This window comes from Chanodichthys erythropterus, chromosome 5 (assembly GCF_024489055.1).
Source record: "Chanodichthys erythropterus isolate Z2021 chromosome 5, ASM2448905v1, whole genome shotgun sequence".
NCBI lineage: Eukaryota > Metazoa > Chordata > Actinopteri > Cypriniformes > Xenocyprididae > Chanodichthys > Chanodichthys erythropterus.
In genome coordinates, this window is record NC_090225.1 from 25,056,399 (window position 1) to 25,084,391 (window position 27,993).

At 36.6% G+C, this 27,993-nt stretch overlaps 1 protein-coding gene across 1 annotated transcript in view; it reads left to right on the top strand.

The window, feature by feature from the left end:
• LOC137020177 (CUB and sushi domain-containing protein 1-like) overlaps positions 1-27,993 on the top strand; it is a 245,575-nt gene that overhangs the window by 211,130 nt on the left and 6,452 nt on the right. The window contains 10 exon segments of the mRNA XM_067385422.1: positions 2,147-2,320; positions 4,783-4,965; positions 8,931-9,107; positions 10,016-10,195; positions 12,577-12,750; positions 15,351-15,524; positions 20,342-20,415; positions 20,522-20,633; positions 24,479-24,658; positions 26,155-26,316. Of these exon segments, the coding sequence (XP_067241523.1) occupies positions 2,147-2,320; positions 4,783-4,965; positions 8,931-9,107; positions 10,016-10,195; positions 12,577-12,750; positions 15,351-15,524; positions 20,342-20,415; positions 20,522-20,633; positions 24,479-24,658; positions 26,155-26,316 (1,590 nt within the window).

Here is a 27,993-nt window from a genome sequence, read left to right on the forward strand (position 1 = left end):
TCGGGCCCTATGGGAACATTAGTTCTCGGGGAACCTAAAAGTCCCTATTATTATACCATGCATATGTTGACTTTTTATTATTATTATTTAAAGAAGAAACCAAACCAATATATAGTTGACATTTGATGTTTAATGCTATAGAAAAACAATAAAAAATTGTGTTTTCAGATTATTTTATTTTTATACAAAAATATGGCATGCAGTTGCTTTAAACAATGGTATAAAGCTATTCAATACATCATTCAATGTAAATTGTGATAATTGTAATTAACAATCGCAATTACAATTTCAAAGGAATAATCGTCAATTATGATTTTTGTCATAATCGTGCCGCCCTATGCATGACTGACTGTTGAGGAAGTGCACAGATAAAAGGCAAAGAAAGTTCTGAAGGACCACAATTCACCCTCTTATAATCCATATCTTCAAAAAAAAAGTGTGGTTTACAGTTTGTAGTTGATTGAAATTGCTCCAGAGGCTGCACCAGCGATCCTACTGTTCAGCCTCCTCCATTGATTTCTTCTGTCTTTCCTCACTCTTGCTTCCCTGTCAGACATTAAGCATCTGGCTGTTTTTATCTTGCAGTGGTAAACTGCTCTGATCCGGGCTTTGTGGAGAATGCCATTCGTCACTCTCAACAGCGCTACCCAGAGAGCTTCAACTACAGAAACACCGTGATGTATCACTGCAAGAGGGGCTTCTATCTGCTTGGCTCCTCCGTCCTCACCTGTCGGTCAAATGGCTTCTGGGACAGATCACTTCCTAAGTGCCTTTGTGAGTGATAGTCTGGTATTTCGTCCAACACATTTAGAGAAGGATACAGTCTTGAAAATGGAATAAATTAGAATTTTGTTTCCAGTAATATTCAACATCCTGATAACAAGCTCAAGAAGCAAAATTATACAAGATATTGAGGTTTGCCAATGGAATAAGAACAATAAACCTGAGATATGTTACAAATGTCTTCTTCACAATTTACTTAGATATTTAGATTTTTTTTTTTTAATGAAAAGAAAAAGATTAATTAAGAATTTTTTGTTGTTGTTGTTGTTTTTTGTTGTTGTTTTTTTTTTTTTTTTAAATATTTTAAGTGCTTGTGCACTAAAGGGAATACATTTAGAGATGTAACCTTTTTCGGAGTATGACAGTGTGCTGTTCTTTACAATGCTAAAAGTAATAATAAGTGTTCAACTGTCAGCACACTATAGTCATCTCTGAGAAGTTGCATCTCTAAATTCATCCACTTAAAAGCTCTACAACAGCCATAAAGAACCACTTTTGTAACAAAGACATGACTTTTGTGAACAAGACAATTACTGCACTGTCAAAAATGTTCTCTAAATAGTTGGTCATTGTACAAATGCAGAGGGACATCTTTTGCCATTGTCTCGCACTTCTGTTTATTCAGCATCAAATGCTGCAAGCATTGTATTTTTAAGTGTATTTTTATCTTGACACGTTGTATTTTAAATGTGTCGAGTTAAAAATAGTTCAACTTTTAAAAACACATCTCACAACTCCTACGTTATGTTCCATTTGGTTGTTCTCCATCTAGCTTTGAGAATGCAAGCATACAGCCTATGTTATCGCCTCTTATGAATCTGATTTGTATCTGGACATGAGTATGTTTGGAATAGTACTATACCCTACTAAATTGACTCTTTCTGCAGTATATTCAGTAGTTTCTATATGGTGTACCTTATGCATGGAACACCCAGACATTTTTGGAATACTCAATCCTACAATGCAATGTGGTTGACCTGACTGTTATTTTCTAGTATGATGGATGAACCAGAGCTAATATCAGCTGCTATTTTTATCACCTCCTTCTTGACCATTTGATCAGACTGCCAAATGTCATTTTTAAACCAAAAAAAAAGAATAAAAATGCAAATCAACCTTATTCATTTCCAAGGTGCAATCTGGAAGCCACTTGCAGAATTAAACAGGCAACAAAGGTTAGGTCATGTGACAACAGTGTAGCTTATGCCTGCTGTTTCTATGATAATTGTAAAAACTGCATAGACACACAGCATCCATTCTGAGGCAATGTGATGCAGTTAGAACCTTTTTTAATGATATGCAAAAGAGTATTGAAGCTTTTTTTAATCTGAAATGTTCCATTCTCTTCATGCTGCCCCAATAGCAATATCCTGTGGTGATCCCGGCACGCCGCCGTTTGCTCTCATGTCGGGCCAGAAGTTCACCAACAGAGCTGTGGTCCATTACTCCTGCAGCCAGGGCCGAACTTTGTTGGGGAATGCCACGCGCCAGTGTCAGGAGGATGGTCGGTGGAGCGGCTCGCCACCCTACTGCTCAGGTACACACATCAGCAGGTGGCAGAGCCTCAGGGCGAGAGACTGCAGACCAGCCAGCCAGCTGATCTTTAAGCCCCTGTCTCAGCAGCTCAGCTTACTTCAGACTTAAGTATCTGTCTGAGCCCAGAGAGATGTTAAAGTTTAAACAGTAACTGCTGTTGACATCAGAGCTGACAAAGTTCTTGTTTCTTCAAAGTCCAGATGATATGCACATCATGCAGCTCTCTTACATTATACAGTATCTCACAGAAGTGAGTACACCCCTCACATTTTTATAAATATTTATTATATCTTTTCTTGTGACAACACTGAAGAAATGACACTTTCTACAATGTAGAGTAGTGTGAGTGTACAGCTTGTATAACAGTGTAAATTTGCTGTCCCCTCAAAATAACTCAACACACAGTCATTACTATCTAAACTGCTGGCCACAAAAGGTAGTACACCCCTAAGTGAAAATGTCCAAATTGGGCCCAAAGTGTCAATATTTTGTGTGGCCAACATTATTTTCCAGCACTGCCTTAACCCTCTTGGGCATGGGGTTCACCAGAGCTTCACAGGTTGCCACTGGAGTCCTCTTCCACTCCTCCATGACAACATCACAGAACAGGTGGATGTTAGAGACCTTGTGCTTCTCCACCTTTCGTTTGAGGATACCCCACAGATGCTCAATAGGGTTTATGTCTGGAGACAAGTCCATCACCTTTACCCTCAGCTTCTTTAGCAAGGCAGTTGTCGTCTTGGGGGTGTGTTTGGGGTCGTTATGTTGGAATAATGCCCTGCAGCCCAATCTCCGAAGGGAGGGGATCATGCTCTGCTCATTCATGGTTCCCTCAATGAACTGTAGCTCCCCAGTGCCGGCAGCACTCATGCAGCCCCAGACCGTGACACTCCCACCACCATGCTTGACTGTAGGCAAGACACACTTGTCTTTGTACTCCTCACCTGGTTGCCGCCATACACGCTTGACACCATCTGAACCAAATAAAGTTAATCTTGGTCTCATCAGACCACAGGACATGGTTCCAATAATCCATGTCCTTAGTCTGCTTGTCTTCAGCAAACTGTTTGGGGCCTTTCTTGTGCATCATCTTTAGAAGAGGCTTCCTTCTGGGACTTCTGGGCCATGCAGACCAATTTGACGCAGTGTGCGGCGTATGGTCTGAGCACTGACAGGCTGACCCCCCACCCCTTCAACCTCTGCAGCAATGATGGCAGCGGTAGTGTGACATTTTTATATATATATCAGAGGTCACGTTAACTGAAAATTTTCCGTCATTGATGGATTTTTTTTTAGCAGTGACAGAAAAAAATCTGCAGGCCATCCGTCATTTTGACATATTATGTAGCTTGTAACTGTAATTCCCACCCCTGTCCAGTAGGTGGTGAGTGCGCTCTAGTGTGGCAGCAGAGCGCGAGTTCAGTCTCCGGCCCCCCCTTTGGACCCCACCAACGTCACAGCCCTAATTTCTCAAACACAACCTCTGGATATGATGCTGAGCATGTGCACTCCTTTGGTCGACCAACTTCTGGTTGACCATGGTGAGGCCTGTTCTGATTGGAACCTGTCCTGTTAAACTGCTGTATGGCTTTGGCCACCGTGCTGCAGCTCAGTTTCAGGGTCTTGGCAATCTTCTTATAGCCTTCGCCATCTTTATGTAGAGCAAAAAACATTTATTTTTTCCAGATCCTCAGGGAGTTCTTTGCCATGAGGTGCCATGTTGAACTTCCAGTGACTAGTATGAGAGAGTGATAACACCAAATTTAACACACCTGAGATCTTGTAACACTAACAAGTCACATGACACCGGGGAGAGAAAATGGCTAATTGGGCCCAATTGTAACATTTTCACTTAGGGGTGTACTCACTTTTGTGGTCACTCGTTTAGACATTAATGGCTGTGTGTTGAGTTATTTTTATACAAGCTATACACTCACTGCTTTACATTGTAGCAAAGTGTCATTTCTTCAGTGTTGTCATATGAAAAGATGTAATAAAATATTTACAAAAATGTGTGGGGTGCACTCACTTCTGTGAGATACTGTAATGTGATGCTTTTATAAAATAATAATGTAAACCAGACTGCCCTGGAGTAGAGCACATAAGTGTGGTTCCAGAAGTACACACATTAATTTTGTCCATAGAGAAATTGATTTCAGCAAAATTTTAGCAATCTTATGAGATTAATTTGTAGCTACCAAAGCATATTGCAAATTGCGTTTTCAGGTCAGTCTCCCTACACTTTCCAACAATTATATATCTGTATATTTTGCAATAAACTTTATATATAATTGCTATAAAATAAGTCAATAGCAATACATTCTGCCATCATTTTGATTTGATTGTCATATGAATAATTGTTTGAAATCCCTGTGGAGAAAATGAATGGAAGACCATTTCGGAAACTGAGGCTTCTGTGAAAGATTGTGGTCAATGAGAGTCTTGGCTGTGTCTAATTTTCAGGTGATAATCCGGGATTCTGTGGCGATCCAGGAATTCCTCCTCATGGTTCTCGTCTTGGGGAAGAGTTCAGGCATAAAAGTCTCCTAAGGTTCACGTGCGAAGCAGGCTACATGCTGATCGGATCGTCCGAGCGCACATGTCTGCAGAATGGGTCCTGGAGTGGTACCCAGCCCGTGTGTGAAGGTGAGGGTCACATATACCTGTAGAGAAACACACAAGGTGAAATTAACCAGTATTTTGCTTTGCACTTGAGCTTAATATGATCAGAAAGCAAAACATTCCTCCAAGCAAACGTAATCTAATGCAAGCAATGTCCTAATGAGAAAAATGTATGCTTGAGAGACTAGGGATTTTTACTTTGTGCCTTTAAAAAGGTTTAAATAAAAAAGCAGGCTTAAAGCAGGCTTAAATTACAACATGTTTCTTTGTTTCTGAATCTCTCTTAACCTGCTCTGCTCACTCTTTTCCTGAATTGTACACTGTAATTAGTGTAAAATTGATCTTTTGATGCTAACTGGCCTAAAATCTGTAATTGCCAGTTAACTCAATGACTCTGGTTAGTGGAGCTGCACAAAAGGCCCTGTCATTAGCATGGTGCATAATGATACATCGCTCTAATAAGGATTTGTGAATAGACCACTCAAGCTAACTGTTAAATGGAAATACTGGACGTTTTGGCATGATTCAGAGTCTAAGCAAAGTTTCTTTTCTTTTTTTCAATGTTGTTGAAAAAGTTCAATTGGTTTCCTTATTAAAAGAAAACAGATGGGGGATTAAAAAAAAAAAAAAAAAGTTTATTCTTTGCAGTTCTTAGACAATCCACTGAAATATTGAATGAATCTTGTAGATAGCAGTTATCGCTAGTGTGAATAACTCAATTTACAAGATTCAGACTTTTTCCAGTATGATAACTGATATGTTAAATACCTGTGTGTAACCCTTAATATAGCTTGGACTGACAAATACAATGACTGAAACCCAAGCATACATAAACGCAATGGTGACCTTTTTCATTTCTCTTTAGTGTTTTTTAAACCCAGGTAAACTAATAATAATAATAATAATTTTAAAATGTATTTGAAAACTTTAAAAGGTTTTTTTTTTTTGTTTTTTTTGTTTTTTGAGAGGGGATTATACATATTCTTATTCTGTGTACTTTTCCTACAATTTTGCAATGTCACCTAGTCATGTCTGACACAGTTGGGAATCATAACAAATGTTCCTGTTCTAATTCCGGTTCTGCCTAACGATTCCGGTTCTGATTCCGGTTCCTTTAAAATAATTAAAAACCAATAATTTCTGCAAAAAATGTCCATATATTGCAAAAAAGGTTGTAACGCTGACATGAGTTGGTTTTTCAGGCAATTTGAAAAAGGAATATTTCGCAAAACTGCAATGGAAACAGTTTTTTCGCATTTACAGGTCACCTGACATAGAGTCATATCATCATTCTTTAAAGATAGCGCGGTATGTTTGTACAGAAGACGAGAGAGGAGTGCTTTTCTTATCTTTCCTCACACCATAGATACAATGGGAGGATGCAAGAAAAGAAAACAAGGACGGGGTAATTGGAGGAAATTGTATATTGGAATACTCTTGATCTGATCTGGGAACCCTTAAAGTTTGACATGTAATACTAATAGTATTAATCCATTAACAATTAATAATTAACATAAAGAAACTAATAGTATTAGATGTCTATGCACCTGTGCATCCTCGCTCATAGCTCCTCAGGAAGCTTCCTCACGCCTCGTTCCTCACCTCTTCCTGGTGCATTTATAGAATTGAAATGGCATTTATAGAATTAAAATGGCCTTCGAGATTTTCTTTGATCATTTTCCAGGTCACAGGCTGGAGGATGGAGGAGCGAAGAAATGAGGAAGCATCCATTGGAGTATCAAGAAGCACCCAGGACAGCATATATGAGGGAGAAGAGCTTCTAGAAGCCATGGCAAATATTACACACAAAATAAAGCTCTCAGATAGGAATATCTTTTGTAAAATGACTTATCGCGAGAGGAAAATGACTCCTCAAAAGAGTTTTAGTCGCATAACATCGGTTAATGGAAACGCTGTCATGTCGCAATGGTTTTTTATTGACATTTACAAAATATCGCAAATGTCTTGTGCAAATCTGTAATGGAAACGCGGCTTCTGTTAGAAATTGTTTATACTTACATTAGTGTTTGTATAATTTATATTTAGTTTAGATAAATAGTTAATTCAAAATTAAGTTATTTAATATAATTTAAATCTGATTAACCCACACCTATACATTTTTACCTTTTAAATTATACCAATTTCATTGGTATTGTATATTTATATTGTATATATATATTCCATTGTATATCTCATTTTATATCTCATTTTGTATATCTCATTTTGTAATTTTGTTATTTTTAGATAAGCAAATAAACCTCCTGGAAGCTGGAATTCGGAAACACTCTAGGAAGTATTTATACCACATTTTTAAAGGACAATAACAATGTGCCCAGTAGCTACTCAGTGTGTTTTATCACTAATTTATTTGTTTGTTTTCTGCTGCAGACAGTAAGACAGGATTGCGTAAAAGAAATCAATAAGATACATTATTTAGGGCACATTCATAATTGAATAAGGGCTTTAGCACATAGCTTAGCTGAGATTGAATGCTGTGGGGGGCAACTCAACAGTGGGCTTTAGTACAGTTGTGGGGATTACAGACAGTACTTTCTAGATACTGGACATGAAACACAAGTGTCTTGCCAAATAATGACAAACAATAATGAAACACAAATAATGACTTAAAGTTTGAAAATATATCTGTTTATAGCAGCCTTCCACTGGGATCTCATTAACTCTTAATTGGTCCAGTTTTTCTCTATTTACTTAAGTTGTATACTTTTTAATCTAAGAGGATATAAGGGCCAAATTACAGCTACAAACTTTGATGATAATAAAGATTAAGTGAGTCTTGTATGTCTCCAACTATTTCAACAACAGTTCTACTGATTAAAATAACACTAGCAAGGGTAATTATAAGTTTTAGTATCATAATGACTTCTTAACTGTAACTTAACCAATATCCAGTTGATTTTATGATCTCGAATATGCTCTTGGAAAAATATATAATATATTTTTTTTTATATATATATATATATATATATATATATATATATATATATATATATATATATATATATATATATATAATATATTTCACATTCTGATCCTCTGTCTGAAATGATGTTATGATTATGATCTTCTGATTTTACTGAGCAGTTTCTTTGCAAACTCTCCATTTGACTGTGCCTTGAGTACAAAACAATCTGCAGTAAAATGCTCTGAACAAACATAATTTTCTGACATTATCCGGGACGACACTTGTTCCTGACACTGGGGTCCTTCTGAAGTCTGTACAGAGATGCAAATGAGCTGTTTAAACAGGTCACATCAATGTGAACGTTCCTTTACTCTTCCATTTGTCCCGTTGTCAGAAAAAAAAGAAAAAAAAATTGGACTATAAACTAAGTTGATCTACTATACCAACAACATTCTACACTGCAAAACAAAATAATCAGTATCATAATGATCAACTCAACCAACACTGGTTTCCTATTTATTCACAAAATTCTGTTGAAATTATTACACTAGAAAATGTCCTTGATGCATAGAAACGCTCTTAATTTCTTGTTCCTTGTTTCCACAATAGCAATGAAAATGAATTATTTATTGGCTGTTTCACTCGAGTCGTCATAATTTAGAAAAGCACTGGTGAAAACAGTTGTATGGACACCCGACCAATTTAAGAGGTTGTCACACTATTAGAATCCAACCTCTAATTAACCACATTGGAGTGTATCATCTTTACTGCCCTTATCTGAAAATGCCACTTCAAAGTACAAGCAAAAAAAAAAACACCTCGTCAAAAGCTCAAACTAATTGGAATTGGAATTTCATCTACCTTGCCAACAACACTGCAGGCTGTAAAACACAGTGCTTGTGGTGTAATTTGAAGTGTTTTGCTTGTGGCGCTAGCCCTTAGATATGTTTCACAGAAGCACTTCTCTCTCGACTGCCGTTTTCTGTCGCGTCGGGCTGCAGTCTTTTTACTCCTAACTTTTTGGAGTTCTCTCTTTAAATTCTTTGGTCTTTGATTGCCTTCTCAGCTGTATCCTGTGGAAACCCTGGAACGCCAGCCTACGCCAAGATCGTCTTTAGCGATGGGATGCTGTTTTCCAACTCTGTGACGTATGCCTGCTGGGAGGGCTACAAGACCTCTGGCCTCACCACTCGCCATTGCACCACCAATGGCACCTGGACCGGCTCAGCTCCAGATTGCATCGGTCAGAACAGCAAACTTTACTCTCTTTGATCACAGCAAAATGTTATATCAAGATTTTGCAATTATAGAAATATTGCTTATGCATTGTACCCTGTGTGATTTAGTAGCTGCACCACTATTAGATCCACCACTATTAACAAAGATTGAACTTGTCAACTAAAGTTTCACTTTTTAAATTAAAAAGGGGTGGGGGTGGGACAACAGAAGGAATCTTCATCTTTCCATAAAGTTTAGCACTTTTAGCTGCATGATATAAGTTTTGTGTAATAGCCTGTAGCGAGAAAATATACAGTTGGGTCAAAAATTTTGATACCACATTGAACATCAGGTGTTATACAAACTTGTGGAGCTCGAGTACTGCTGTCATTAAAGCAAAATGTGGAAAAAAACAATACTAAGACATTCTGACATTTAATGTTTTTCACTTGAATTGTTATTCTGATAATTAAACATACATTTAAAATAAAAAAATAATATTAAATAAATTAGAAAAATGCAAATTGTAAGCATTTTCACATGTAGATTTTTAGTCCTCAAAAAATAAAGATAATGTGCACAAATTGTACCCAAAAGTCATGGAAAACTTTGAATATACAGCACATTCATAAAGTATTCTGACCCCCAGTTATTTGTTGATAACAAATAACTGAAAATGCATATGGAGTGGTATGGAGTGTAAAATGTAAACATTTTAAAGCAATTCAGCAAAAGGTTGCAACAAAACAAAATGTGGAAAAAAAAATGAAGGTGTCACAATACTTTCTGAATGCACTCTAAATTTGATTTCTGAATTTTTGCCTAAAAATCACTTCTTTTATTTAATTAAATTTTATTTTCAAGTTCAAGCCTTATAAATTATTAAAGAATGTTCTAGAATGTTTGAGTCTAGCTGATTCTCTCCCTTTGTAGTTATCAGCTGTGGGGATCCTGGTCCAATTGCCAACGGAATTTACATTGGAAAAGAGTTCATATTTAACAAAACTGTTCACTACCGCTGTAACCCTGGGTATGTGATGGAGCCCCCTGGCTCATCTACTCTACTCTGCAGCAAAGATGGCACTTGGAATCAGACCAAACCAAGCTGCAGAGGTAAGCTCAACTCCTAAATGTACAGGAAGTATTTTTTTCCCACAATTCTTTCTTTGCAGGCAGAGAGGGCAACATTTCCTGTCACTCTGCAAACAGTATCATGAGAGCTTTTAAAATATATACTAATACTGTGGAGTTCTTAGCATCCCAACATCAAAAGCCTTTCAGATGTTTTTGATCTTTGTTTTTTTGACTTGCCTGGCAAGTGAGATTATTCACTTATGAACTCCAAGGAGATGTTGCCATGAAATGTGTAGGATCTATGTTATCAGATGTCAGAATTAAATTAGTGAGTGGTGCAATGAAGACAGCTCAGCCTCCTCACGATCATTTCTAGAAATTATCAGCTATTTGTTTTTGGATACAGGAAGAAATGTGATGCATGCTTGAAATTCAGAGCGATTTTAGTGCGTAATCCCATTTAATCATTATTTCCTCCTGTTAGCAATACACTTCCTCCCGTTAGCAAATGGAGCGTAATGATCAAGGAAAGAAAATAAATAACTCTAAGCCCTTTGTTAGCATACAGTGCTTTTAGATCTCACTTTCCCTAGTCTGAACAAGTGATAGAAGGAGGTGTTGGGTTTGGACACATCTTCAGTCAATAATAATGATGGTGATGAAATCAGGGCTGTCGGCTGTTCAGAATGCCTTTAAAATGCCTTCCAGTTCCATCCCTTCATTTGAACTGAGGTAGCAAACAGAATGTGGAATTTCAATTTGAATGTAAGACAGTGAAATTTAAATACACTGCTGGTAAGTGTAGGTTTTAATGTTACATGTGGTATTTGCAGAAATCTTAGTTTATATTGATAATCAGTGTTTGAAATGCCACCTTATATAGGTTTGTATTTAATTTATATATGGATAGTTGTGAAATATTTTGAAACACATCTTGCAGTGTGATATGCCATATTTAAAAAAAAAACAAAAAAAAAACAATTTTTTCTAATTATTTTATAATGATTAAGCATGCAGCTTTATGACCTCATTAATATAGAGATTACATGGAACTTTTAAAAATGTATTCGTCACACCTAAAGACCATTAATTTAGGCAAAAGGGTAAAAAAAAATGCTACAGCACCTAAAATATTCCCTTTAATGCATTCATATACAATTTGCTGTACATTTTGTTGTTGACAGAATAAGCTCATGTTAAGCATCAACTCCCCTATTTAATTATATATTACATTTTATGGATCATGGTCGAAAATTTGTGCAAAATTTAAGTGATGCTTCATACTAAAATTCATATATGTTTTTTATTATTATTACTATTAATGTTTTGAGAAATATGAACAATCAGTTAAGATCTATTCTACATGTCACCAAGTACATTTTCACACAACTAGTAATAATTTCAATTTAATCATGTTTTTCATCACACAACTTGGTTTGATGAAAATCTTCTGTAGTGTGACTGTGATCTGGTGCTCTTTTACCAAAATAATTTACGCTTGGTAATCAAGAGTGGTATAAAAATTGGTAAAGGTTTTGGCACTTGCTGTGTGAACACATCGTGCAGTCAAAAATGTGGAAGTGAGTGGTAAACATATTTCCTCTAGAAGTAATGTTTGGTCCTGCACCCAAACAAAATTTTACTGAAAGGTAATTAAAAAAAAAAAAAAAAAAAAAAAAAATTATATATATATATATATACATATATATATATATATATATATATATATATATATATATATATATATATATAATAAATATAATCAACCGCAAATTTGGAACACAACTTGTTTGGATGTATGGCTTTGATTTTCTTGCAGTTTTGTGAGTAAAACTTTTTGGAACATATATATTTCATATAAAAATTGAAAATAGTATTTTTGTGCAGTTTTCATTACAAACTTGAACTTCTATAACTTTTAAGTTCACTTTTTTAAATTTTTTTTTTTTTTTTTTTTAAATAATCAACCAAGTGTCTTCTTTAAAAAGAGGCCAAACTTAAGTCTCTGCTCCAAAGCATTCAAGATTTATTTTAAGTTGGAAACTTAATTTTCAGGTTTATGCTCAAAAAGTGGTTAACAGGTAATAAATCGATTAATAAATACTGCAAAAATATAAATTATTACCATAAAAAAATATATATTAAAAACATTATTAAATAAAAACATTAAAAACATTGAACAAAAATATTGTACATTAATTTCATTAAAAAATAAAATAAAATAAAAATAGAATAAAAAGTCATTTTTGACCACTGTGCGTCAAACACCAGAGGGTTAAATTGCTATGCAGTCAAATACAAAATTTCTGTAATTCCATCCATTGTGCTATGGCCAATTCTAATTCCATCTCATGAAATTAAACTGATCTAGTTATTAAATATTGAATTCTGTCCAACTTGGTTGTGGTGGTGTTTTTCAGTCATCATGTGTGGCCAGCCTCCAGCTATCCGCTATGGGCGAGTGGAGGGCTCAGACCTGCAGTGGGGTTCTAGTGTTACCTACAGCTGCTTTGAAGGATACCAGTTGTCCTCTCCTGGAATAGCCACATGTGAAGGGAATGGCACATGGCGTGGTGAAATCCCTCAGTGTCTGCGTAAGTACTGCTCTGTTCCATTAACACAAAACATTATTAAACCCCATTAGCACATCCATGAAAAGAGGATGTAAACAATATGTTTTGCTTCAGTAGACAGCATATTAAATTACAAATGAAAATGAGGCTGTGATGGATATAAGTACCGTCCGTTTTGTGCTGACATACTTCACACTGCTTTCTGCAGTTCTTTTTGTCCAATAGAAATTTGTGGAAAGATGTATACAAGGTATACCTTTCTTTGTCGTTCTGACCTGTCACCCTGATAACAACTAATACCCATGCAAATGCAACTTCTGCAAAATAAATAATGTAACAAATTTCTGCCATCACATCATATATACCATCATACTGCCAAGCTCTAAATCCATATATGGGCCACAAGTTGATATTTTCTATGGCTACATTTGTTGTGTTTGGAGTATTGTGTCGCTATGATGGAAGGTTCATGGCTTGACTGAAATTGTGTGAAACGCAGCTACAGCACATCATAAAACCTGTTTTGACATTTTCAATACAAGTGTCAACACATCACAAATGGATCCCTCAAGTAGCCTGGCTTTCCACCATGCAGTGTGAAAGGTACGAGGTGCATGCACAGAATCTGCTGTTAAATCCTTCTGGCTTTTATTGTAAGCCTTTGACACAATGTCAGCTGTTATAACAAAAAATCCTCGTTAAATGTGCCATAAAAAAGAACCCATACCATAAGTACCACTCCAAGAAGCACTATTATATAGAGGAGAACAGGGCTAGTTGTTTAGTTGTCTCACAAGAAAGATGTCATGAGGACTATATCACAGTAACTAAAAGTTTGGAGGCTAAAGATGCAAATGTTTGTTTTCTCAAGCAGTGGTTTTGTATGTTGGTTTCAAACTCCTCATTCAAAACTATCCTGAATTTGAAACATTTTTGTGAATTTTATCCTCCAAACTGAATTTTTAATATGTTTGTAATAGCTGTTGGATAAAATCACAACGATATATATTCAAACAAGTGTTAATTATATATTTAAACTGAAAGATTTAAACTACTGTAGATTTTTTTTTTTTAATGTCTGGATGTCAAGCTCTCATGTGTTTATATGTTGCCATTTAAATAATTCATTATTTAGAACATTTGATTTCATGTAAAGTAAGCAATAAGGTATGAGAGGCTGTGCTGTATTGTGAATACAGTCACAGCTGAAGAGCGTTGTTAGGCCTGACTCGAAGCGTGGTACCTGTGTTCTACCCCTTCAGCCATTACTGACAATACAGCACCTCATCTGATGAAGCTGAAATAAAAACAGAGGCTAGGAACTGTTTGCATGAGATGTGTATTTTATATTATATTTCTTCACACATATCAATGCTTATTTCTCAGAATGAGAAAACATTATTTTCTGTCTAAGTATAAACCAGACCTGTTTGCGGCTCAGTGCAAGTCTTCCATAAAAAGTATCAATAAACAATATAACTCAGTGAACATACAGTACATACCTGAAACAGAAAACTTTTAAATAATGTTCCTTTTGCACTTCAACCACTGTGGGCTTCCCAAAAAAGTTATTTTTGGTATCTTCATGGGGACTTACCGTAGACTTTATACTTTGTTTTTATACTGACCTAAAATGATTTTCTATCCCCTAAGCCTATCCCTAAACCTAACCCTTTACAGTAATATCATTTAGTATGTTTATTAATCCATTTCCCTGGTCTGGCCTTAAATTAAAGGTCAATGGCACAGACAAACCATTCCAGTTGGGGTCACAGACTTGGTTACATTACTTTAATATAATATAATATAATATAATATAATATAATATAATATAATATAATATAATATAATATAATATAATATAATATAATATAATATAATATAATATAATATAATATAATATAATATAATATAATATAATATAATATAATGGTCTATAGTGTGAAATTATGCCTTATTTTTAGCTTCAGGAAAAACGGTGACAGCTAGTCCTGGCCTCCCCAACATTATATACCTCACAAATGCAGCTCATGCTGAATACTGCAGTCTAATTGACATTCAGCCTTCTCGAGTTCTGTCATATCACACCTCAGCTACATTTCCTCCACTGGTTTTCTTATTCCTGCTAGAATCAAGTTCAAACATTTGCCTTAGCATACAAGGCAGTCATTGGTCAATCCCTGAAACCCTGTCAATCTTCAGATGCAGTCTCCAGACTCACTTCTTTCAGCAGTAAATGCATTAATACAAGATCATATTTCAATTGTTATGTTTATTTTTGGCTTATTTCCACAAGATTGGTTTGTATCTGTATTAGCTGTAATTTACTAGTAGCACTTTCAGTTTGCCATCTGTTGATCCTGGCTGTCTCAAATATGATTCTAAAGCTTCTAAATGCCTTAAAAATAATCCTCAAAAATAAGTGTAGCACATGGGAATACAAGCAAACAGCACTATTATAACAGTTTGACTACTGAAATGTGATTTGACTGCTGCAATTTGTCTAATTCAAACACACCAACACCTTTCATCACAAAATTACATTGAAAGTAGCTGAACTTAGATGTTGATGATACTGTGAGAACTAGTGGGCTAACATTTTGACTTGTGTCCTTTTATAGCTGTGTTGTGTGGAGACCCAGGCACCCCTGTAGAGGGCTACATAGAGGGACAGCAGTTCACTTTCAAATCAGAGGTGTCATTCTACTGCAGACCTCCGTTCCTGCTGGTGGGCTCCTCCAGAAGAGTTTGTGAGGCGGACGGTTCTTGGAGTGGAATGCAGCCTTCCTGCATTGGTGAGCTACGCAATGGAATTCCATGGCGATTTAATGCGTTAATTAGATTAATTAATCATGGTGAAAAATAACACGTGAAAGTTAACGCATTTAACGCACTTGCCCTGCCCCAGACCTATGTAGGTCATCTGACATTTCATACAGTTGATTGATGATGATGATGATTATTAAGCAGGGCAACAACTCACTGCATGATGGAGCTTATAGAATGTAGTTAGAATGTCCCTAAAATTCAAGATAAGGGGCAAAAAATGACCATGTTTGAGTTTTTGTCTCATATTTACATCATATGATATAGGCTAGTTAAGCTATATCACACAAGTGCTGTTTTTCTGTCCAGAATAGCACAAGTGCAAATGTGATACTGATTTTATATAACAGTTCAATAAATAAGAAGTTAATAGGCCTAATGTGTTATTTTAGGCACAATATTGTCTGTTTTGCTCAATTTTGCCAACGAAAATATAAAGACAAAGCAGAACTGTTAGCTTCAAGTCCAACTAGCGGTGAATGACATCAAAGTAACCTGAGAGCGATTCAAAAGCATCCCGAGATGTCTGCTCTCTAATCACTCTTGCGGTACTTTGATGTCATACACCGACCGGTCTGTGCAGCTTCAAGTTCTACAAGCCTAATGATTTAATGGACCATTCATAAAGAGAACCATTCCCTTTACTCCTGAAAGAATCAGCCGTTTGAATGAATTGAATAAATGAATGGGCCCTATTTTAACGATATAAGCAGTGCCGCGTTAAGCCTTTGCGGGGCCCTGGGCTAACGAACGCAAAGAACCCCCCCCCCCCAACCCCTGCAACATTTATTGCAGTATCTTAAAATGTGCAGATGTGGCCGTTTTTTGTTTTGTTTTTTGTTTTCAGAAAACCAATATGACTCATTTAAAATTCTGTACTAACATTACTGAATGCATAAGTTTCAGAAACCCACCTTAAAAATGATGGTCAAATGCAATAGATCATCGTTAAGACATTGTATGGACCCTTTCTTTGTCCATTTATTCAGCTCCTTAATGATTTTAGTAGTAACAGCATAGATAAGCTTTAGCAAGTTATTGACAACATTATTTCTATTATGCTTCATTTTTATGAACATGCACACGGCTTCTGTCTCGCGCACAGACGCGCGTGCTAAAAGTCTTTGGCTGCGGAAAGATGCGTTCGGCGTGTGCACTGCGCACTATATAGTGGACTTTTGTTGTCAAGCACTCAATTCACTTTCGCATGGGCTGTTGTACAGTACACACACGGTCCGTGCCATCACACAAATTGAGCTGCACGCGGACGGGGAGCGCGGACGTCTGCGAACCCTCTTGATGACGAAAATTACGCGATGCGAACGCCCGAAGTATACCTTGGCATTAAGCCTGTAATAGCGGGCCACCAATCCAGCCATATGCACGTGCATACCCATACGCTACTATGCACACTGTCCTGGTTGTATTCCTGCGTGCGTGTCCGCTGCGCGCCTGTGACTCTTGATTCGGGTGTGACAACGATGCGTTTTAAAACGCAAAAGAGGATTGTCTCGCGGCCCCCCCCCAAGTGTTCGGGGCCCTGGGCTGCAGCCCATGTTGCCCATTAGGATAACGCGGCCCTGGATATAAGCGCATGGTCTGAAGCGCATGGCTCAGGTGCACTTAGGGCATGTCTGAATCTTCTTTTGCTACAGTAGCTTAACGGTGGAAAAAATGGTCGACGTCCAAAAGGGTTGTACCTAGTCTCTTAATGAGTCATGGGTGTGTTTTGGATGTAACGTGCGATAAACCAATCAGAGTCTTATCTCCCATTCCCTTTAAAAGTCAGCACCAAGGCGGATTCTCTATTTACATAGCAGAATTTGCAAGAGGAAAGACTTAATGCTTCTCCTGAGAGGAATCATATTATTTTTAATATTTAAAAATGTTTGTGTACTGCTGCGCATCCCTGTGTGTAGCAATCAGAGTTTACGCGTATTGTGCACCAGCTTATAGGTGCATATTACTAAAGCCCTTTAAATAACAAAAAATAAATAAAAATACAGTGCCATTGACTTTAGACCAGGTTTTTGTTGGTCAGTGGCACAGTCCTTTTCAGTTACCTCAAAATAGCAATACACCAACATGTGCCTGAACATACCTCGTTTTCAGGCTGAAACTATCAAAAAAACACGCCTGCCGTCACATTGCACCAAGTGTATGATAGGGCCCAATGACTTAATCATTAAGACATTTACCACCACCTACTGGCAGTTTTAGTTTCTTATTTAGAGCATAATTTCATTAAAAATATTTACAATTAATAAAAAATGAAAATTCAGCCATCATTTACTCAACCTCATGGTCCAAAAGAGTATGTGTAATAAATTCTTTGTAATAAAATATTTCTTGCTGATTTTATTTTTTGTAATGTCTATTTGATGCTTTACATAATAATGACTTGAAATTATCTTTTGGGAGTAATTTCTCAGCCAAATTTGATGTACGATTAATTTGTGATTAATTAGATTTAAAAAAACGTAATCGATTGACAGCCCTAATTCAGACTCAACTTTAAATTACTATGTTTTCACATTAATCTACACCAAACACCATAATGACAAAGCAAAAATAAAAAAAATAACACTGAAAAATAAAAAAAACTGAAATAATTACATTGCATAAGTATTTGTACCCTTTTCTGGGACACTTGAAATTTAGCTCAGGAGCATTCCAATTTCACTTGTGGATGTTACTGTACTTGGAGTTGAATTAACCTGTGCAAATTCAATTGAATGAGTATGACTTTGAAAGGCATACACCTCTCAATAAAAGGTCTAACAGCTGAAAATACATATCAGAGCAAAAACCAAGCCTTGAGGTCATAAGATCTGTGTGTAGAGCTCAAAGACAGGATTGTGTCAAGACACAGATCTGGAGAAGACTACAAAATAATGATAATATTGTATAATGCTGTACTAAAAGTTTACAGAAGCATGTAGACTCCATAATCCTTAATGGAAGAAGTTTGGAACAACCAGGACTTTCTAAAGCTGGCCTCCTGGCCAAACTGAGCAATCGATGGAGAAGGGCCTTGGTTATAGTGGTGTCCAAGTACCTGATGGTCACTCTGGTTGAGCTTCATGATCTGAAGATGGGAGAAATGTACAGAAAGACAAAAATTACTGCAACACTCCATCGATCTGGGCTTTATGGCAGTGTGGCCAGACTCAAGCCTTCGCTGAGGAGAGACACATGAAAATCCATTTGGAATTTGCAAAGAAATCAGGAGAAAGACTCAGATTTTGACAAACGATTCTCTGGTCTGATGAACCTCAGTTCCAAGCATCATGTCTAGAGGAAACCAGGCACTACTCATCACCTGACCAATACCATCCCAACAGTAAAGCATGGTGGTTGCAGTATCATGCTGTGGGGGTGTTTTTCAGAAGCAGGGACTGGGGGACTCGTCAGAGTAGAAGGAAAGCTCAACACAGCAAAATATAGAGTTAGCCTTAACGACAACCTAGTCCAGAGCATTCAGAACCTCAGACTGGGCAGAAGGTTCACCTTCCAACAGGACAGTGACCCTAAGCACACAGCTAAGACAGCCAAGAGTGGCTTATGGACAACTCTGTCAATGCCCTTGAGTGGCCCAGCCAGAGCCTGGGCTTCAACCCAATTGAACATCTCTAGAGAAACCTGAAAATGTCTGTCCACCAACGGTCCCCATCCAACCTGACAGAGCTTGAGAGAATCTCAGGAGAAGAATGACAGAAAATTGCCAAATGCAGATGTGCAAAGCTTGCCACATCATACCCCAAAAGACTTGAGGCTGTAAAGGTGCTTTAACTAAGTACTGAGTTAAGGGTTTGAATACTTAATCAGTGTACTCATTTCAGTTTTTCCTTTTTAATAAATTTGCAAAGTTGTCACAGATCTGATTTTGGCTTTGTTACATTATGTTATATGAAGTGTAGATTTTTGTGGGGAAAAAAAGTAATTGAAAGTAGTTTAACATAAGGCAGCAACATAAAATTTGAAAAAAAAAAAAAAAATTAAGTGGTTTGAATAATTTCACTAGGCACTTTTTTTATAATAAGTATTTTAATAATAATAATAATAATTCGATAATAAATACATCTAGTAACACTTTGCAATAAAGTTCCATTTGTTAACATTAGTTAACCAAATTAATAAACATGAATTAACAAAATATACTTTACATATATTTATTAATCTTGGTTCATGTTTATTTCAACATTTATTAATACATTATTCAGTTCAAAAGTTGTATCTGTTAATGTTATTTAATGGACCTGAGTTAACATGAACTAACAATGAACAGTTGTATTATTATTAAATAATGTTAACAAAGTTTAATCAAGCTTGAGGGTATGTTTACATGACAACGATGTACTAAAAACAGAAATGTTTTTCCTTTGATTTTCGTGTTCAGACAACACTGTCAAAACTATCCCCATTCACACAGGTCTTTTAAAACAACTAAAAAAGCTGCATTATGCATGCCAGACCAGTAGTTGGAGATCTCACTTTGTACAGAAACACTATGCGACTATAGACTGAACACACAATATGCATGCATTTTTTAGTTTTTGTAGTTTACATGATAATGGTATTGTTTTCAATAACTTGCACATTGAAACCCCTTTTCAATGTGCAAGTGTCGTGTAAATGGCCCCTAGATGAAGATACTGTATATACTGTAACAAATGTATTGCTCATTGTTAATGCGCTAACGAACATTAAATAATGGAACCTTATTGTAAAGTTTTACCATAAATTTGAATCAATTCTTATAAAAGTTGTGAACATCTATTTGTAGATCCAACCAACAGTGCATGTAAGGATCCAGGAACTCCAGCATATGGAATTCCAGTCCAGGCTCAGGGATTTGAGGTGAGGATAAATAACATTCAAACATTTCCTGTCCTTTAGTTGAGTAAATTACAGGTTATGCTTCTTTGGTTTCAAGGTTTCAGTCTCAATAACTCTCTTCTTTCAGGTCGGAAGTAAAATTTTCTTCAGATGTCGGAAAAACTATCACATCCTCGGCTCAACAACGAGAACGTGTTTAGAAAATTTAACATGGAGTGGAATGCAACCAGAGTGTGTTGGTAAGTATTGCTATATACAGACTCCGTTCCAAAATCTAGTGAGCTGTCTATGTTGGCAGCATCATAGTTCCCCCGAGCATGAAGGCTGTTCTGAGAAATCATCTTTTGGCCAAATTCTAAATTAGCATCACATGTATCCTTTGCAGAGAAGGCAAAACCAGGATCAGTGTGACAAGGTCAGTGAAAGAAAAAAAAAAATCAATCCAAGATGGAAAATATAATGCATTCAGTATCAAAAAGTATTCATAGTTTTCAGTCATGGTGTAGAGACCTGAAGGACAAAAGCTCCTTAGATCTACAGCACAGACCTGTCAATTTTCCATCTGTTTCAAGCCATGGATATTTAGATCACTTATCAAAAGAAGAAAAAGATATGTGAACAAATGGCTTTTTATCAGCATTTACAATTCATGCACCTGCTGCAGTATTTCAGTCACTAAAAACAGCTGGACATTCTAACACTTAACATGCCCTAATATATAAGAGAGTGATATTAATAGATCAAATTAAATTTACACCTTATTAATGATGCATATGAACACAACACTCTAAATTGTACATTAAGCTTTTTTTTCTTTAAGATATTTCTTTTTTGTGGGCAAACGGTAGACTTAACGGGAGACTTTGTTGCGTTCATAGATTATGGGTTCATCTGCTTGCCTATACATAGTATGTTTTATTAATAAGGTGTATACTGAATTCGGTTCTCTAGTTACTGTCAAGTGAAAAATCTGAGCTAAAATTGTATAGTGTAAAAGCAAAATTAGAGTATCACAGTGTTTGCTTAGCAACATGCTAACAGCAAACTCAGTTGGGAGTCAGATCTGCTATGTGAAAAGAACTATATCCTTTTTTGTTGGCTGTTTTAGATCACTCACTTATGAGGTTCTATTTCACTTAGCATACTGCCTCAAATGGAAGCTTCCTGTGTTGGCGTCTGACAGCAAAGCAGCTCTCTAGGTTTTGGAACACAGCCATAGTGTTATATTCGAAACAAGGTTTCATCAGTGTGTGATTGATGATGTACTATTGGGAAAACAAAGGTAGGTGAGGAGAGAGAGAGCAAGATCTTTACACTTGAAATTACTGCAGGAGGGCATTGTTTGAAGAAGTACAGATTACTTTAGAATTATGGCAACTGAGAGTGCTGATGTCAAAGACTCTGACAGCTTAGCAGAGAGAAGTTTGCTCTTGCAAATCTACTTCTTGATTGAAGTTCTCTGAGCAGTGTCATGCACTTGATCCTCGCTACTGTCCCAGTAATCATCCTGTAAGCTGTAAATGTGCATTCCACATTGTGATGCTTTTGTATTGTAAAGAATGTTGGGACAGGAACAGATGTGGGCCTGAGAATTAAAGTTAGCTAAATTTAAACTGCTTGTACATAAATTTGAGATTGTTGGACCCCTTTGATAGTGTGCACTACCAAATCCTTAGGGGTTCTTGCCTGTGTAAAGAAGTCAAACTGTCAGAAGCTGAGAAGCAGGGAGAATTGAGTTGACGAAAAGTGAGGTGTGAGGACATGGCTCATATATTATGGAAGATGGCAGCACTCAAGGCATGTCCCAGAACGTTTCTCTCAGTGGTGTGGCTTTATCTCAACCGTTCTATAGTATGCAGCTGGGATTCCACTGTAAATCTTATTGTGAATTGCGATTCTCATATTTTTGAAAGATGCTCTGATCAGGATTTTTAAAGCCAAGGCCATTACCAATTCCCAGACATCAGAAGTGTCTGATATCATTTGTTTATCTGAAACTCTGTAACTGATGTATGTACTGTAAGCTCTCTGCTCAGATATACAGGTACATTTCAAAGCCAAACAGCAACACTTGGATTATACAAATATGTATATTCAACCTTATCTGAATACGTGCAGTACACACTAGGGATGTGCATCTCCATAACTGAGGCCGATGCAATACGCATCTCAATGCATAGCTAACGATACAATGCAGTGCGATCCAATTTCGTTTCGATTCAACACAACGCAATTCAATGCAAAATGATGCAATTGGAAAAAATATGATGCTATGCAATTCAATATGTAGGGCTCTAGGGCTTTCTGTTACAAGTTAAACCAAACTTTTATTTTGAAGAGTTGCCGTGAAGTTCCTAACTGAAGACGAAGACTTAACAGAGCAGCCATCAAGTGTTAGACCGTGTTCTAGGTTATTTCGTGGAGAGGTTTTTGGTCCAAAAATCAGAATCTGTTTTTTTCTGAATTTAATAATAGGAAATTACTAGTCATCCAATTTTTTTTATATCAGCTATGCATTCCGTTAATTTTGTGAATTGGTAAGTTTCGTCAAGAAATATAGAGCTAAGTGTTATCAGCGTAACAGTGAAAACTAACGCTATGCTTCCTAATGATATCTCCCAAGGGTAGCATGTACAATGTGAAAAGCAATGGTCATTGTGGTACTCAATACTGAACTTGTGATCGGTATGACATCTCTTCATTTACTGCTACAAACTGATAACTGTCCGATAAGTACGATTTGAACCATGTCAATGCAATTCCACTAATGCCAACATAATTTTTGTGTTTATCTAAAAGAATGTTGTGGTCGATAGAGTCAAATGCAGCACTAAGATCAGTAACACTAATACAACCACAATCTGATGATAAGAGCAAATAATTTGTAACTCTAATGAGAGTTAATTTAGCCACTGTATCAAATAAATACCTAGGGTTGTGTTTGTTTATTTTTCTAAGAGAGTTGAAAAATTAGCAGATCTAGCAGTTTTTAAGGCCTTTCTGTACGCAAAAAAAAAAAAAATGCTTGCTTTCCACGAGATGCGAAAAACCTCTAGTTTTGTTTTCTTCCAGCTGCGTTCCATTTTTCTGGCTGCTCTTTTAAGGGCCTGGGTGTGCTTGTTGTACCACAGAGTTGGACTATTTTCCTTAATCGTCTTTAAGCGCAAAGGAGCAACTGTGTCTAATGTGCTGGAGAAAAGAGAGTCAATAGTTTCTGTTGCAACATCGAGTTCTTCTAAGGAGATGAAACTAATCAGAAAGATTATTTATAAAGCAGTCTTTAGTGTTATAAGTTATAAGTTATTTCAATTACATGAAATCATTATCCAGAAGTTATAATTGCCTGAATTTAAGCTGTAATTAGAATATCGGTAGTGGATGCATTAACTTTGGAACATTTTGCATGCTTAATTTTAATGTTTTACTGACAACAAGGATTGCTTCACTATGATAATTCAGCTAGAATTTTGTTCCGCTTGAATTTCTGCTAAATTTCAGAAATAACATTTTGAGTGAAAAGAAAATATTTTCATGTTAATAATAATCTTAAATGTCCTAATATTGTGGAAATTTTTGATGCAAGTCATCTGTACTGAACAAGCTAATCAAAATCTTCAGGATTAATAGAAAGTTATAAAGAGGTGAGTCCGATCAAGACCAAAGAAAGTGGACATCAAGGGCCAGAGTTGTAAATCCCTGATGTACACCTTGGAATGTAGAATTAGCCTTCTACTAATATATATATTTTTTCTTATTCTTTATATATATATATACATATACAGCTATGGAAAAAATTAAGAGAAGATAGTAATAAATAGTAAAATAGTAAACATAGTACAGATGAAAGACAAGCAATTCAAACAATTCCACAGCCTCTTAATGTATGTGGAAATAAATTATGTAGGGTCTTATGTCCTGTATATAGAGTTTTACTATAATAAATACATAAAATATATAGATGCCATGAAAGTCATACTGAAGTCTGAACATCAGGTTCATTTCTTCTGCATCACCAGAGTAGATGGGTTTACATGATTGCCCAGGGAAGGAGACCACCTAATTTCCTTTCTCTTTAACTTTTCAGCACATGCCTGTAGGCAGCCTGAGACGCCATCTCATGTAGACGTGAAGGCTATAGACTTGCCAACTCTAGGTTACACACTCATGTATACGTGCCAAGATGGATTCTACTTATCTGGAGGATCGGAGCACAGGACCTGCAAAGCAGATGGGAGGTGGTCAGGCAAACCTCCAGTCTGCAAAGGTACTTAAACCACTGGGCTCATGACCCCACAAAGGCTGATTCATTAACTGTGTCCATCGTGCCCTTGAGCAGGACACTTTACTAGCAGTAGCTACTGATTTTCATTTTTTCAGACAGGAATGTGAAGCCAGAAGCAGTTGTTTACCCAAAAGCTTAAAGGGATACTTCACCCAAATATTAAAAATCTGACATTATTTACTCACCCTCAAAAAATAATAGGATACAGAATATTTGCCGTTTTGGTGAACGTGATTTCACCAAGTGCAACATGTTCCTGAATCAGCATATTTGTTGATCCTGGAATAACACTGCAATCAATCAATCAGATTTGAGGTACAAGTTTACAGTTTTTCAAGTTTAGACCTAACCAGGGTTAGGTGCTTCTACATCAGTGTTATCTTTACCTTCTGATTTTAGGGATAAGTTATGGGTAAGTTATGGGTATAAGGTTAGGAGTAAATTTTCGGACAGGAATGTTGCACTTCGTGGTGACCTTGTATTTTTGGGTGAACTATTCCTTTACTTACACTGCCTATTGATTTATAGTGATATATGTTCTTGGTTTTTAATCTTGAAACCATTTAAGATTAAATCTGTGACTTGTTTAACCCCCCCCCCACACATTGTTACACAGAATAGGAGTGTCAGCGTTTATGAATGTATAGAATTTATTGTGTCAAACTAATATAGTGACTCATTCTCAGAATAACTACAGCAAGAAACTTTGATTAACAGCCATTACCACTGTGCAGGTTGCATCCACAAATGTCAAATGATCAATTATCTGCTCTATTTCCTAGTTGGAGCAAAAATAAACAGCAAATCAAATGAGGATCCAGACCTGCAGAAAAACAAGATTCGTGGTATGAAACCTTTCAAGTTCCCCCTGAATAATCCATTTTTCTGTCATAAAAATAAACTTGGCCTACATGAGTTTGAACCATGCTCATTGGAAATAATGGGCCTGAAATGTTGGTTCTGAAAATGATATTTTTTAAAATGTCAGAGTAACAAAGATAAAGGTGTAGTTTGGTTATTTCAGTGTTAAAATATGACTGCCTATCCCATTTTAACTGGCAGAGACCAACTATTTTTAAGCCATTAACAGGTGTTTGGGAAACCCATTTGAAAATTGTTTTTGCAGTTCTATTTAGTGCTGCTATAGTAGGGCAGAAATTACACACTTCAACAGTGTTCAAAAGTTTTTGGACACTCTTAAAATGATTGTTACATTAGATAAAATAACAACTAAGTGACACCTGCACATAAATTATGGTTTTCTCAGAACTAACCTCATTTGTTCTGGGCCATTTTTACAATTATGTTTAAGCAATTGGTTATTTTAGTAGATGAAAACAACTAAATGAATTCAGTTTACAATTTACTTACTTTTTTGGTTCCCTGTAGCTATAGTGTATTTGTTTGTAATTGTAAAGCATTCTGTTAAGTTGCACAGAGGTACAGGTAGAAGTGATTTCTGTATGCGTTTTATGTAGTTCCAGCAGATGTGTTCTCTTTGAACTCTGGTTGGGCTGGATTCTATGAGTACCTGGGAAAGAGACAGGCTGCTACAGTAACAGTCAATGCATTCAATGCCACCACCAGCCGAGTCAACGTCACTCTTTTGGAGCAGAGCGGGGTGCACATTAAACTCTCTGGTAAGTTGAATTTTTCTGCCAGGTTTTCACACCATATTCAAAGAAAAAATTGGAGAAAGAGCACAAGAACGTCTTGTCTCCAGCCCCAGTAACACACGTCCAGATAGTGGCTGCTAAAGATTTTTCCTGCTTGTCTAGTAGTCGTTCATTTCAAGCGATTAGTTGACTAATCGCAGGTTTATTAATAAACCATATAAATCATAATAAAGAGCCTTTAATGCCTACATAGCCTAATCAGCATTCAAGTGCACACATAAAGCTTGCCACAGTGCACCGGTAGAAGTTATGATTATGAATGTGTTGGGGAAAAACAGCAAGGAGACTGCTTTAGCATTTTCATAACTAATTGATAAACTAGTGTTTTCTGTATTTTCGGCTGCAGTGATGAAGTTGACGATGCTGACTCATCTCCTTAGTGGACGCGCCTATATGCACGTTTCATACGGATTACATAACCAAAGAATATTTGTTTTCCATTTGAATTGGTTCATTTAAAAGTAGAAATTTCACTTTCTATAGATATAGTATATTTCCCATGTCTGCAAGGCGAGTTTGCATGAAGTTTCGGTTCTTTTTTTTTTCTTTTTTTCGGCATGCTCAAGTTAACAGAGAGAGACGGCAGAAAGTGCACCCTGTTTGCTTTCGTTATTTTACAAAAGCACAACCTTTTGTTGTTATTGTGAGTGCACACAAATAAAAGTACTCTTCAGATTCAAAAGATGTATTACTCTTATCTGTATGACCAAAAATCTGTATTTTGAGTGCAAGCGATCGCTCCGGCGCCTCCATGTTAGCGGTCATGCAGTCAGCACACTTCTATTCAGCTTTCACAGTCCACACAAACAATCGAATAGCCCGCATTTTTCTAGGTTAACGTTAAAGTGAGCAACCATGTAAAGTTGCCACTACTTACATGTTTCAGATGATAAGCCATATTTGAGGTTGATAAATCATAGGCTAGCTTTTGGATGTCCTGCCAGATGTACTGTAATTACCACATAGATCAGCTGTTAACAATCTCTCCGTCACAGACTGCGTGACTTTGCTACTTGCTGTGGATTTTTTCTGCGACTAATAATATTTTGGTTGACTAATCCTCTTCTCATCAAGTAATGGTTTGTCAGCTGTTAGGGGGCATCCTTATAGTGAACTTTAATTTTCAAAAATAAATAAATGGAAACAGAGGCCACAGGAAGGGGCAAGGCCAACACAACAAACAAAAGGTCTCCTAACTTAATTTTAACCATAACTTACTTATACATAAACATAATTACATAAACAACATTTGAGCTTCCCTACCTCCCTGACTACACAAATAAACAGGAGAAAACAAAATGGCACCCACCTCCCTACAGGTTCTCTCACACAATAGAACTCAAACTCTGAATAAATCTATAAGTTCACTGAATTCACAGCAACATTGTTGACACTTATCAGCAACAAGACACAGTAAAGTTGACTGGAGCAGAAGAAAAGAAGTCTATGTGGCAAGTCACACTCTGCAACTCTCTCAGAACTTTCTTTGAAGCAGTGCTGGCTATGCTGGCCTTCTCCTGGCAGGAGCCAATCAGTGAATTTGAGGTTGTTAGGCAGCAACAGGTGAACACAATCAATCCTGTGAGAGCAGTAGCAGTCACAGAAACAGGAAAAAAAAGAAAACAAACACACCACAGAGGC